The 13,532-nt window shown below is 51.6% G+C and overlaps 1 protein-coding gene across 1 annotated transcript in view; it reads left to right on the forward strand.

Annotated features, from left to right (window-relative positions):
• NOTCH1 (notch receptor 1) overlaps nt 1-13,532 on the forward strand; it is a 105,459-nt gene that overhangs the window by 44,914 nt on the left and 47,013 nt on the right. The window contains exons 3-4 of the mRNA XM_075905386.2: nt 9,413-9,675; nt 10,891-11,229. Of these exons, the coding sequence (XP_075761501.2) occupies nt 9,413-9,675; nt 10,891-11,229 (602 nt within the window). The remainder of the gene's footprint in view (nt 1-9,412; nt 9,676-10,890; nt 11,230-13,532) is intronic.

Here is a 13,532-nt window from a genome sequence, read left to right on the forward strand (position 1 = left end):
TGTATGCATACCGAACTTGCTAATGAAGCCCGGGATTTGAATTTCCTGGGCTTCATTAGCATAAAGCCGGCGCCGCCATTTTTAAAAGCCGGCTAGTGCGAACCCCGTGCCGCGCTAGATAGTTCGAACTACGTAGGAGTACAGATGGAACGAGGAGTACAGATAGTTCGGAATGGCTACGTAGTTCGAACTATCTAGCCCGTGCCGCGTGTAGCCGCGCGGCACGGGGTTCGCACTAGCCGGCTTTTAAAAATGGCGGCGCTGGCTTTATGCTAATGAAGCCCGGGAAATTCAAATCCCGGGCTTCATTAGCAAGTTCGGTATGCCTACATTACCCCGCTAGTTCGAACTAGCGGGGTAGTGTAGACATACCCAGAGTGAATTAACCTCACCAATTCGAAAGCACAACAGTCCAACACGTCTAGTCTGAATTTGTCTAGTGTCAACTCCCAGCTCCAGCTACTGCATTGTCAAACACTGCTAACGAGAGTCTCAGTTGGAAATAGTCCGAACACTAATTGGGGGAGGGGGGGAGGGCTTTACTCCCTAGCAGTTTCCATGTGAGCCTTATTTCAAATCCCAACAAAACCCCACCACACGTGAGTCTGAAGTCCAGTAATTAGTGAGTTCCCTGTTCCCCCCGCCTCCTGCCACGTCCCAGTTCCCTTTGATTTGATTCCCAATAGGACCTGGTTGAAGGCCGGATGAATGGAGGCTGATACTAAAATGCGGGCGGTTTCCAAAAATTATGATGTGCCTGCAATTCAGTCCATCGTTGGGTACAGAACCCTCTTCTCTGCCCCGGCTTTCCAGTTCGCCACCCATTGAGCCTCTGCGGGTATCCCACACAAGAAGGCGCCTTTGAGCAAACTGGGGACGGTTTCACAGGCTCTTCCTCCCGGCAGAGCCCAGTTGGGTTTTGTTTTAATGCAGCACATTGGAGCTGGAGGGGGAGGGGGCTGTTTGTTTGTTTGTTTCTTTCGTTCTCTCTGCGATGGAGACGGGTGAGACTCTTGCGCCGTTCTCACCGCGAGCAACCGTGAACGTTCTGAGGCTTGCTTCAAAAAAAAAAAAAAAAGTGGGGGGTGGGGGCGCTTTTAACAGATGACTGCACACTTTAGCAGGGTACAGCCGGCGTGCCTTCGCTGGCCCTCTGGGACGGAGAGGAGGGGTGCGCGGCACAATGGTCTCTCTCATAGGAACAGCAGGCTTCCAAACCAGCCTGTTGAATTCCCTAACGCAGAGATGCGATTCAGCCACCCAGAAGTCCGTTTCCTTCCCCATCCCCGCAGCCGCCCCCCGCCCACCCTGGGCAGCTCTGGAAGTTTATTGGATGGCAGAGGCCACGGCAGCTGCCGTCCCCTCATTAACATGCACACCTGCTCCCCACAGCCTTTTGTGTGTGGAGCAGATGCCCCGATTTATTATTATCCACATTTTCTTTTTCATTGGGCCTGGATAATGCCATCTCATTAACTCAAAATGTCTCCGAATCCTGACAAATTCTCACACAATCCGCAACAATGAAATCAGAATCAGGTTAAAAAAAAGTGGGGGGGGGGACACAGGCGGGAGAAGGCATGGGGACAGGACCTAACTGTATTCCTGCCTTTCTCATCTCCCAGTCACATGTCTTGCAACCTGCTACTTTGGTGGCTTTAGCACGGGGCGGGAATGCCTCTGGATTTTACACTTGCTCTGATCCACGGGCAGCATCGCCCATGTGGGGCTTAGTACGATTCGGGATTTTGTAAACGTGTTGGCGGTTTGCAGGCTGCCAGGGTGAGACCACAAGAACCTCACACTTCAGAGGCAGTTGAGTATTGGCCTCGGATGGGGTTTGAAACGAGGCTTTGTGCAGCAGCAAAGCACGTGTTATGGAAAACCAAGCACATTCCACTCCATCTGTTTCGGATCCCATTCCCTTAGGGAGTGGGAGACTCTCAGCAACTGGGAAACTCAGGCGCTAAATAGGCACAGGTTATTGATTTCTATTACAGTAACACCTACGTACCCAGTCAAAGAGCCAGCCCTGGCTGGGCTAAGTGCAGCACAGACGAGCAACAGAAAAGGCAGGCCTTCACCCAGAAAGCTCCTAGGCTATATCTAGACTGCAGGCTTCTTTTGAAAGAGCCTCTTTCGAAAGATCGCGTCTAGACTGCAGGCGGATCTTTCGAAAGAGCAATCCGCTTTTTCGAAAGAGAGCACCCAGCGAGTCTGGATGCTCTCTTTTGAAGAAGCCCTATTTACATTGAAGAACGCCTTCTTTCAAAAGAGGAACTTTCGAAAGAAGGCGTTCTTCCTCGTGAAACGAGGTTTACCGCCATCGAAAGAAAAGCCGCGTTCTTTCGAAATAATTTCGAAAGAACGCGGCTTGAGTCTGGACGCAGGGGAAGTTTTTTCGGGAAAAGGCTACTTTTCCCGAAAAAACCCCTGAGTCTGGACACGGCCCTAGTCAGACAGGACCCAATAGATAAGGTTGCCAGATGGTTTAACCAAAAATACTGAACCGCCCCTCCCCGCAAAAAAAAAACCACCAGGGAAAAAATTCTGTTGAGGAAAAAAAAGGGGGAGACCAAAGTTGTTTTAAAAAAAAAATTAGCGTAGCCCCTTTAAGAAACGTTTTTGAGGCTTTTGGGCTCTAACAGGCTGCCGGGCCGTACAGCTCCCCTACAGAACCCGGTAAGCACCCAGGATTTTCGCCTCCTGGTGGGGAAAAAATCAGAAAATGCCGGACATTTTAGGTGTCCAGTATTTTCTGAAGTTTTGACCGGACAGGAGGTGAAAATATCAGACTGTCCGGTTCAACCCTACCAACAGATGGACAAAAGGCAAACAGAAGTTGTTGGGAGGGATGAGATCACAGCAAAGTAACAGTTTCACGTGAGACCAGAAGGCTCAGCTTGCCACTTGCATAACCTGAGTTAGCCTCACGGCTGGGTGTAGTCAGACTCCCAGGGTGCGCAGTGCAATGCCCGCAGGAAGTGAAGTAATCAGGCATCGCCTGCTGTTGGGTCCAGGTAATTTTTCCTTTGCTGCTGGGTGAAGTGGCAAAAAAGCCGTGCACTGGCTTGGATAAAAGACGTCAGTTCACATCAGTGCTAACAGCCCTCCAGGGGTTTGTTTTCCAGGAACTTCCATGCAAGTGACTCTCTGCCACTGCTGTTCACGGGGATGTTTGTGGAAAGCAAAAGTCTTACCCTTGTGCAAATATGGAGGGAGAGAGGACGGAGCGAGCAGGGCCAGGGCCTCGGAGAAGGGTCACAAAAGAGGCGGGGCAAGGGTGTTTGCGTTTGAGGTAGATCTTGTGCTTAAAAAGGTTGGAGACCCCTGCTTTATTGACTGTGGCTGTAAGACCCATGTCCACAGAGCCTGGACCCGGTGCCTGTTGAACCCTCATTTCCCCCCCATTGCCACTTTGAGGGTCGCCCAAGAAAGGGAAAGAGGCAAATACTTGGAGGAGGATTGGTGGGCCAAACGCTGCTCTCATGCGTGTAAATCCGGAATACTTCTATAACCCAGATCCTGGAACCCAGGAAACTTGGAGTCTCTTTCCAACTCTGCCACTGACTTGGTTGGATGACCGTGGGCAAGTCACTTTCCTTTTCAGTGCCTCTGTTTCCTCATTGGTACATTGGGGTGATGAAACGGGTCGTCTTTGTAACGCGCACCGAGATCTACTGAGGAGGTGCACTACCCTGAGGGCCAGGCGCAGCAGCATTACCACGGCTCGTCTTCCTCTCCCGTCTACCCTTTCGCTCCTGATGTGCTCCCTTTCTGGGGAGGCTGCTGATTAGAGTCTGGCAGGGCAGTGGCAATGGAGTCGCGCTTCCTTTTGAAGCGCCGTAATGTGAGCATCCCCGTTCAAAGAGCACAGTAAGCAGCCTCTGGTGTTGAAAAGGCCAGACAAAAGGCACGGAGGTTAGTGCTCGCAAGGTGCTGACGAGACTTGTCTCAACAACTTTCCTTTGAGGATCCGGTGCCTGTCCTCTGGTCTCTGAAAGTCCCCCTCCCTCCCGCCCTTTACCCCTCCATGTCAAATGCTGTCAGCAGCTTGGAGGGGTCTCTGCTGTAAATTGTCCCCAACAATGGGCATACTTTGAAATCCCATGGCTGTCCTGTCCCCTTCTTGTTTAGTTCGTGAGTGAATCAAAGGCTACGTCTAGACTGCAGGCTTCTTTCGGAAGAAGCTTTTCCGGATGAGATCTTCCGAAAAAACTTCTTCCGAAAGAGAGTGTCCACGCTGCTAAAGCGCATCGAAAAAGCCATCTGCTTTTTCGAAAGATAGTGTCCACACTGAATGGGCGTTATCTCATATTTAAGCTGGGATTACTGTGGCTGGAGCGGCCACCAAGGCATCTGTGCTTTTTCCTCTTTTTTCTTCTTCTGAAAGAACTCCCTCTTCCCCGTCCACACACTCCTTTCTCCGAAACAGCTCTTTCGGAAAAAGGCTTCTTCCTCGTAGAAAGAGGTTTACCAAGGTCGGAAAAACCTCTGCGTTCTTTTGATTTTTTTTTTTTTTTGTCGAAAGAACACGATTGCAGTGTGAACGTAAGTGAAGTTTTTTCCGTTTTTCCAAAAAAAACTCTGTAGTGTAGACCTAGCCAAATAGAGCAAGATACCAGGGCAAACCCCACTTCCTCGCAGGAATTCGTCTTTGCTGGGGAGCTCTGGGCATGTGGGGTGAAGAGAATCTCTTAGACTAGAAGCAGTAAGTGTGGTTGGTTATCAGGGGAGCGAGAGCTACCGCAAAGCAAACTTAAGCAGCCACTGTTTGGGAGTCAGGCATGACCGTTTATTCTGTGGGTAATATTTTAGTCCCCTGGTCTGGCAAGGGGCTGAGCGTCTGAGCTCAAGGTCACCACTTCACAGCTTCCGTTTTCTGCTGGGTGTGGCCTGTATTTATTTGGGACCGGACCCTTTCCCCGTTACACTGGGCAGCCCCTTACCATGAGAGCAGGCCTGTTGATGTTAGCGAGGCTAGATGCCGAAGAAGAGAGCAGTAATCAGAGGTGGTTTTATATCACGCTGGTCAGGCACAGACCTCGAAGGCTTTCATAAAAGAGGTCCTTGCTGCTACGTTGTGTGAGTAGCAGGGATCAGGCTGCCAAGTGGGGCAAAAGGGGTAGTTGCCCCTGGCCTGGCGATTCAGAGAGACCCAGGGCTCCTGTCTCTTTAAATTGCTGCCGGAGTGCCGCGCTGCACGCTCTATGGGGCGCTGAGGGGGCAATGCGCAGAGGACTGGCTGCTCCAGCCCCGCCCCTTCCACCCGAGACCCCGCCCCTTTGGGCAGCACGGAGCCGGCTCCCCTCACCTTACCCACGGGTCTGCACAGGTTGTTGGCAAGAACCTGGCCCCTCTTTCTTCATTCTCTTTCTCCCTCCCACCCTCCCGGAAAGGCTGACGTCCTGTATATATTCGTTCCTAAGCTGACTGTTTTTTGGAAAAAAAATCCCGCTGTGAAGATCACGGGTTGGCTTACGAACAGGTTCTAAAAAGGTAGAGCGGCAGCAGGAGCCGGGTGACACAGCAGCGCCGGCTCACACCGGGTCCCAGACGCTGAACCTCTGCCTTTTAAACGTGGTAAGAGCCTGGCAGCTCTTCCTGCATTTAAAAAGCAGAACCGCAGAGGTCTGGGACCCAACCCCCCGGACTTACAGAGAAAAAACGGTAAAAACGGCCACTGGCCCCTTTGTAAGTCCCAGACCGCTGTAGCCTGGAGTCGGCTTATAAACGGCTCCGTGACTTTTCACCATTTTTCTTCTGTACGTTTGCGGGATTGGCTTATAAGCAAACGGGCTTGTGTTTGAGTATAAACTTGCTACAGCACCTCAGTGTTATGTCAGGAAACACTCCCCATTTGTATCCCATTCCCATCCTCTGGCTTTGTTTTTCCACAAGGCAGTTGGCTGGGCCCTTTTGGCTTCTGGTAACAGATGGCTGGGCCAGGGGGCCGTTTCATGGGTCTTTTTTTAAAAGGCCTTCACGCTGGGATAAGGATCAGGCATGTTTGTTTGGCCCCTCCCTTTGCTGAGAAAATACGGCTTTGGAAAGACTTTATCTTCAGGGAAGATCTGAGCAGCTGTTTCGGAAGACTGTAATGTAAGAGAAAGCATAACTGCGCCACACCTGTTGTGCGGGCGGACGCCGAGCTCTTGTGTGCCGATGCTGAGATATGTCTGACTCTGATTCCTGCGAGACAGAGGGATGTTCGGGAAGCTGCCAGTTGCTGATGAAATGGTAATGCCGTATTGTTTATGGAAAGCCAGAAGGATCTCAAAGAACTTTACCTGAGCTTTGTGGCCCTTTTGGGCTTCCATCCAGCCGTGCACTCCAGCTCGTGAGCGATTTTAATCATGCTGATAGTCCTATTGCTGTTAGGGCGATAACTCTGGCTTCAGCATTATACACACGCTCAAGTGCTTTGTTAGAGTGAGGGTCAAAACACAAAGGGGCCCCGATCACAGAGCATTCGGAAGCTGCTTCGCGTACGACCCCCTTAAAGCTCTCTGCTGTCTGGTTGCAAGTGGTCACGATCTGAAGACAAAGTGATGACGGAGCCGTCCTTACTCATACACAGTGGCATAGGGCACCTGAACATTCGGGGCACTGCTGGGTCCTAATGTCCACCCACTTGCCGGTTCCTATCCCTGTTCTGTGGCTCTGTTTACTCCGGAGAGAATCTAGTTCACTGAAAAGTGGAAAAGCCAGCCAGAGCTCTTAGCAGAATATTGAACTGGGGAAAGAGCCATTTAAGTGGCAGCGAAGCCATCTCACAGGCATTTCCGCCTCCACCGATCTATACTGTCAGTTTCTGAATTTTACTGTGGGAGTCGACAGGACCTGAGTTTAAAATGTGCTTAAAACGATTTCATTAGTGGGCTGCTGAAAATTATAAAATCGCGTCTCTAAAAAATCATTTCCCCACCCGGGGCTGCCATCAGGCACCGGTTTAATAGCACTATGTAGGCCCGCAAGTCCTAAGGACGGCTCTGAGTGGTGGAATTAAGAGCGCAGTCAGACAGGCCAGATGTACATTTCAGGGGCAGAAGGGTGAAAATTGACCTGTCAAAATCTCGCTTGTGTTCAGGAGAGGGCAAAAGCATCTATCCAGCACAAGGAAGCATGTTGGTACAAATACTTCCTGTTCAGAATACTCTTGGCTGTCCCACACACCCTAACTGGGTCTCTAGAGGGACTTCATCTTATGATTGCAGGCAGGGATTTTAGATAAGCATAAAAGTCTAGGGGAGCAGAGCACTCTAGTGGGACCCAGGAAATGTGGTTTCTCCTTTCAGATCTGTCACTGGCCAGGCTGGGTGACCTTGGACAAATCACTTTCCTTTTCAGTGCCTCAGTTTCCTCATTGGTGCAATGGCGATAATGACACGGACCGCCTTTGTGATGTACATTGAGATCTACTGATGATGAGTGCTACATTGAAAGCCAGGTGTTATTGTTTTGCAAGTCTCTGCATGCTAGCCAGCTGGGGATGGCATTTGTTCCATGCTTCCCTTTCATCTTTCCCTTCTCTCTTAGTGTGAAATTCGCCCTTGGGCAGAGAAGCCGGCACAAGTCCCGTACCCCACGTAAATCTTCAAAACAGGGCTCAAGTGGCCCATTGTGCTGGCTGGCTGTGTACAGGGAGGAATTTCAAGCAGAGCGAATATGTATATATCACACCCACTGATCATCCGAGCTTGGGTCTCTTTGATCCTTAGACTTGCTTCATTCCATAAAAAAATCAATCAAATGGGATTCCCAGCAAACATGCACTATGCGACCTGGCATCCCGTAAAGAAATAGACCCCGACGACTCTGATATGGATTAGGGCAGAGGACTGAGGATTGTTCTTCCTCTGCTCAGCTGGTTTGGGAAAGGCAATTTGCATAGATCCCAGGCGAGCACCAGGGGGTCGGAAGATGACCCACAAGCTCTTTGAAACCTCCGTGATTTATGGCATGCCTGTGCTCTGGAAAATGTCGGAGACAGGTGGCAGGGGGCGGGAGCTGCAGGGTGTGTGTGAAAGTGATTCCCACGCAGGCATGAAAGTTGGCAGCTTTGTGGGCTGCAGGGAGTGTGTGTTTTTCTTTCTCTCCTCCACTGTAGGTCGGGAGGGGTAATCAAAGGTGCCTATGAAGGGACGGAGAAAGCAAAACAGAGGCTGCAACTAAAGCTACATGTGCACAACTTGTTGTAAGAGAAAGCAATGCTATGGACCAAACTCTGTCTCGGGCTGTCGGAGCGAAAATGCCCCGTTCAAGCTGGGACCCTGGGATCTGTATGCTCAGCGTTAGTCTAAACTAAAGGCCTTTTTGCAACACATCTGAGATAGGAACTGGGTGCTCCTCCTTCTTATTTTAGCACAGACCTTACTTCTCCCTTTCTTTTCCTCTGCACAGTCCACCCCGCTGTCTTGCACCATGGGTATTTAACCCCCTACAGCCTGCACTGAGCTGCTGTTTGCTCCGTGACTTTGTTTTGTTTTTAATGATCAGCATGTCACTCAGGCAGAGGCGAGGCCCTGGCATTTTCTCCTTCGTGTGAGGGTCACATGCAAGGCAAATGGTTCTCCTCTGCTCTGTTACCACTGCAATTAATAAACATGTATTATGTCGGAAGCACCTAAAGGAGCCCAATTCTGCTAAGTGCCATAAGCGCCGAGACCATGGGGGCTTTGGGGCTGGAGCACCCCTGGACTAAAATCGTGGGTGCTCAGCCGGCAGGCCCCCCGTCAGCTCATCCGCCTCCTTCCCAGTGCATCCTGCCCACCCCAATCAGCTGGCGCCAGTGTGTAGGAGGTGCTGGTGTCGCAAACCTGAGACCTGTAGAGCTTAGTGCATGAGCCTTCTACAGCCTGAGCCAAAAGCCAGCTGGCTCTCAGCTGCGGCAGTAGAAGGGTCTCTTTCTCTCTCTGGAAGGGGTCTAAGTGCCATGACATGGGACAGTACACCCCACCCAGGAGGTGTGTGGGTTACACGGGGGAAGGGGGGAGGAGGAGGTGGGACAAAGTCGGATGGGGGTCAGGGGAGGGGCGGGATGGGGTGGGGCAGTGCAGCCTTGAGGAGCTCGGGAAGCCAGTGCCTCTGAGAGGTGCCGTACAACCATGTGATTACCCATGAAGCCTCACAATGATGTTTCTTTGGGGCTAAAAGTTGGGCCCTGCCTCCTTGTATGGCGGCCTGGTTGCTGTCAGGGCAGAAGGGCCGTGTGTTCCCAGACCCCCCTCTGCACCTATTGAAATGGGGTTTGTTGCATTGCTGTGTTGGTGGCTGGCCTGTCTGAGAGCTCGCCCCAGGCCTTGGCAGCTAAGAGGGGAGCTACACCAGAGACGGGGACCCCTGCGCTCGCCGGCTCTCTGCTCTTAGGACTGACGGGACGGTCTGACGTGGTGTCTTCTCTTCTCCCCAGATGCAACAGCGCCCACCTAGGGGACCGGTGCCAGCTGCCAAACCCTTGTCTCAGCTCCCCGTGCAAGAATGCCGGCACCTGCCACCCGGTCGCCCGTGGCAACGCCGTGGACTACACCTGTTCCTGCCGCCTGGGTTTCACAGACCGGCTGTGCCTGACGCCCGAGGAGAACGCCTGTCTCAACAACCCCTGCCGCAACGGCGGGACCTGCGACCTGCTCACGCTGACTGAATACAAGTGCCGGTGCCCTCCAGGGTGGTCAGGTGGGGCCCGCACACGTCCCTCCCTCAGGGAGCCCCGGGAAAGAGCCCCATTGCCCCGCCCCGATGCACAGCGCGGGGGAGGGGGGTGTTTTAAGCCCATCCCAGAGCAGAGTCCCCAAAGCTTGGACTCGCCTTGGAAATCCAGAGGGAGGGGTATTGGTAATGCCTGCTCCCACGGGGCTGCCAGTCAGGGGCACGAGGGTCCGTGTAGAGCAACATGGGATTCCTCCTCCTCTCCCCGGCAGCAAGTGGGTTGCTTTCCTCATGGGCACTCAGGAGAGTAGGTCTCCTACGTGGCAGTGCTTTCCAGTGACCCTCCATAAGCATGAGGAGAAAGGGGGAGGGCTTAGAAACCAGCCACAAAACTCCTCCAGGGTAGGCAACGTTGACTCCATCCTGTGTCCTGTCCTCTCTGCGGGCACATGAAAGTTCCCTCAGCCTTTCCCTGGTGCGCAGGGGGCCGGGCATAAGAGCATAGGAACGGCCATACTGGGTCAAAGCAAAGGTCTGTCTAGCCCGGTATCCTGTCTTCTGACATGGCCAATGCCAGATGCATGGAACAGAAGAGGTAACCATCAAGCAATCACACCCCTGCCACCCATTCCCAGTGTTTGACAAACAGGCTAGAGACACCATTCCTACCCATCCTGGCTAATAGCCATTGATGGACCTCTCCATGAATTTATCTAGCTCTTTTTTGAATTCTGTTGACGATCTGACCTTCACAACCTCCTCTGGCGAGGAGTTCCACAGGTTGCCTGTACGTTGTGGGAAGAAATCCTTCTCTTTGTTTTAAACCTGCTGCCTATTCATTTCATTTGGTGGCCCCTAGTTCTTGTTATGGGAACAAGTCAATCACTTTTCCTTCGTCACTTTCTCCACACCAGTCATGATTTTATAGACCTCTATCACTTCCCGCCTTAGTCTTCTCCTCTCTAAGCTGAAAGTCCCAGTCTTTGTGCTGGCCTGGCAGGGTTGCAGCTGGGATGAGCTTTGGGGTGCTATCAAAATGGGGAGTGTGTATAGTGAATGACACAGACCGAAGGCCGGGGCTAATGTGCTAGTGGGTGAGGAGCACAGCTGAGCCACCAGGCACCCAGAAGGGGACAGGACCGGGGAGCCCCGGGATCCAGAAAGATCTTTCCAGTTGGGTCTATGTCTGTCCCCCCAACCCTGTGAGCTGCAGTTTCCATCCCCTCCCTGTTTGCTCTGCAGGTAAGACCTGCCAGCAGGCAGATCCCTGCGCCTCCAACCCCTGCGCCAACGGAGGGCAGTGTGTCCCTTTCGAGGCCCACTACGTCTGCAAGTGCACGAAGGGCTTCCATGGACCCAACTGCAAACAGGACTTAAACGAATGCAACATCATCCCTCCCGTCTGCAAGAACGGAGGCAGCTGCACCAACGAGATCGGGAGCTACCAGTGTTCCTGCAAGCCAGCCTACACGGGCCAGAACTGCGAGCACCTCTACATGCCCTGCAACCCCTCGCCCTGCCAGAACGGGGGCACTTGCCGTCAGACCAGCGACACCACCTACGACTGCACCTGTCTTCCAGGTACGGCCTGCCTGTCTCACTCTCGGGGATCGTGCAGCGAGGGCTCTAGTCTGGGTCTTGAGAGATCGGGAGTCATGGCTCTACTCTGTCACAGACTCCTTGGCTGTGTCTAGACTGGCCAGTTTTTCCGGAAAATCATCCGCTTTTCCGGAAAAACTTGCCAGCTGTCTACACTGGCCGCTTGAATTTCCGCAAAAGCACTGACTTCCTACTGTAAGAAATCAGTGCTTCTTGCGGAAATACCATGCTGCTCCCGTTCGGGCAAAAGGCCCTTTTGCGCAAAACTTTTGCGCAAAAGGGCCAGTGTAGACAGCTCAGATTTGTTTTGCGCAAAAAAGCCCCGATCGCGAAAATGGCGATCGGGGCTTTTTTGCGCAAAAGCGCGTCTAGATTGGCCACGGACGCTTTTCCACAAAAAGTGCTTTTGCAGAAAAGCGTCCGTGCCAATCTAGACGCTCTTTTCCGAAAATGCTTTTAACAGAAAATTTTTCCGTTAAAAGCATTTCTGGAAAATCCTGCCAGTCTAGATGTAGCCCCTGTGTCACTTGGGGTATGGCTATACGGCAACTAGAACAGCACCTGCAAGTATACTGGAGTTAGCTTTGATTGCATTAGCTGCCATATACGTACCCTGCTTGAGGGAAGGATGGTGGCTAGCCCGTGCCAAGGCAGCTACACTGCTATTTTTAGCAAGCTCAGTCAATCCATGTTAGCTCTGGTGTGCCTGTGCATTGCCGACGCGCGTCCCAGTTGCTGTGCAGACACATGCTTAGTTGCAATGTGCCTCAGTTTCCCCTTTGTAACATGAGGAATAATATCACTTCCCTAGGGTGCAGGGGAGCTGTGAGGATCAATACAGTATATTTATATAGATAATTATATATATTTTTGGTGAGTCTCTGAGGTGCCACAGGACTAGTTGTTTTTAAAGTGACAGACTAACACAGCTGAGACAGTGTAAGGTTGTGAACTCCCCAGACACCACATTAACGAGGGCCGTATAAAAGCCTCAGATCAGTAGATCTGCCTGAGTTGCCATTTATTTTGAAGGACTGATTTTCATCCTACTGTCCCTCAACAATTGAGGTGCAGAATGCTCAGCAATTTCAAAACCTTCTTAAGGAACTACAGCGAAATCTACCCAGAGGGACCCCTCAAAGGTCCCGGAACAACCCGCAGCTCTAACAGAGGTGGAGCAGAGCTGTTTTCAGTAAATTTGGGCACATACTTTGTGGCAGCCTGTGATGATGGGAAATATCATCTGAGAGCTTCTCTCCAGCTGGAAATTGACTGGCACAGCTCTCCTGGAGTAACGAGGAGTCCTGTGACACCTTAAAGACTAACATTTATTTGTGTGTTGAAGCTTCAGGGGGTAGCTGAGTTAGTCTGTGCAGGATAAACTTAAAAAAAACCAAATAGTCTGGTAGCACTTTATAGACTAACAAAACATGTAGATGGGATCATGAGCTTTTGTGGGCACAGCCCACTTCTTCAGATGACCGGAGTCTTGTCAATAAAGGGTTGTTTTTTTTACCCACGAGAGCTGATGCCCAAATAAATGTGTTCGTCTTTAAGGTGCCACAGGATTCCGGTTTGTTTTTGCAGATACAGACTAGCACAGAGACCCCTCTGAGACGCTTCTGGAATAGTTATTTCGGTAGAAGCCCACGTGCAGATGCTCTTACTCAGGCCTAAGCATGTCTTGTTCTGATTTCGCTTAATCCTCTTTAAAAGGGGCACAAAGATTCCAGAATCGCTTGTTGGGTAAATTTCCCAGTGGAAACAAGCCCTGGTAGGAGAGAGTTGGAGAAGGGATCCCCTCCCTTTGCTGTCCCCAGCGGGCGCACTGAGAAGCAGCATGGATCTGTTCCTGTAGGAGGGCTGGAATAAATGATTGTGGAAGGGGAGAATCATAGAACCATAGAGCTGGAAGAGACCTCAGAAGGTCATCAAGTCCAGCCCCTTGCTGTAGGCAGGACCCATCCCAACTAAATCAACCCGGCCAGGGCTTTGTCAAGCCGAGATTTAAACACCTCTAAGGATGGAGACTCCACTGCTTCCCTAGGTAACCCATTCCAGTGCTTCACTACCCTCCTAGGGAAATAGTTTTTCCTAATATCCAACCTGGATCTCTCCCACCACAACTTGAGCCCTTGCTCCTTGTTCTGCATCTGTCACTACTGAGAACAGCCTCTCTCCATCCTCTTTGAAACCTCCCTTCAGGAAGTTGAAGGCTGCTCTCAAATCCCCCCTCACTCTTCGCTTCTACAGACTAAACAGACCCAATTCCTTCAGCCTCTCCT

The sequence above is a fragment of the Pelodiscus sinensis genome, chromosome 23 (genome assembly GCF_052426305.1).
Source record: "Pelodiscus sinensis isolate ZL-2025 chromosome 23, ASM5242630v1, whole genome shotgun sequence".
NCBI lineage: Eukaryota > Metazoa > Chordata > Testudines > Trionychidae > Pelodiscus > Pelodiscus sinensis.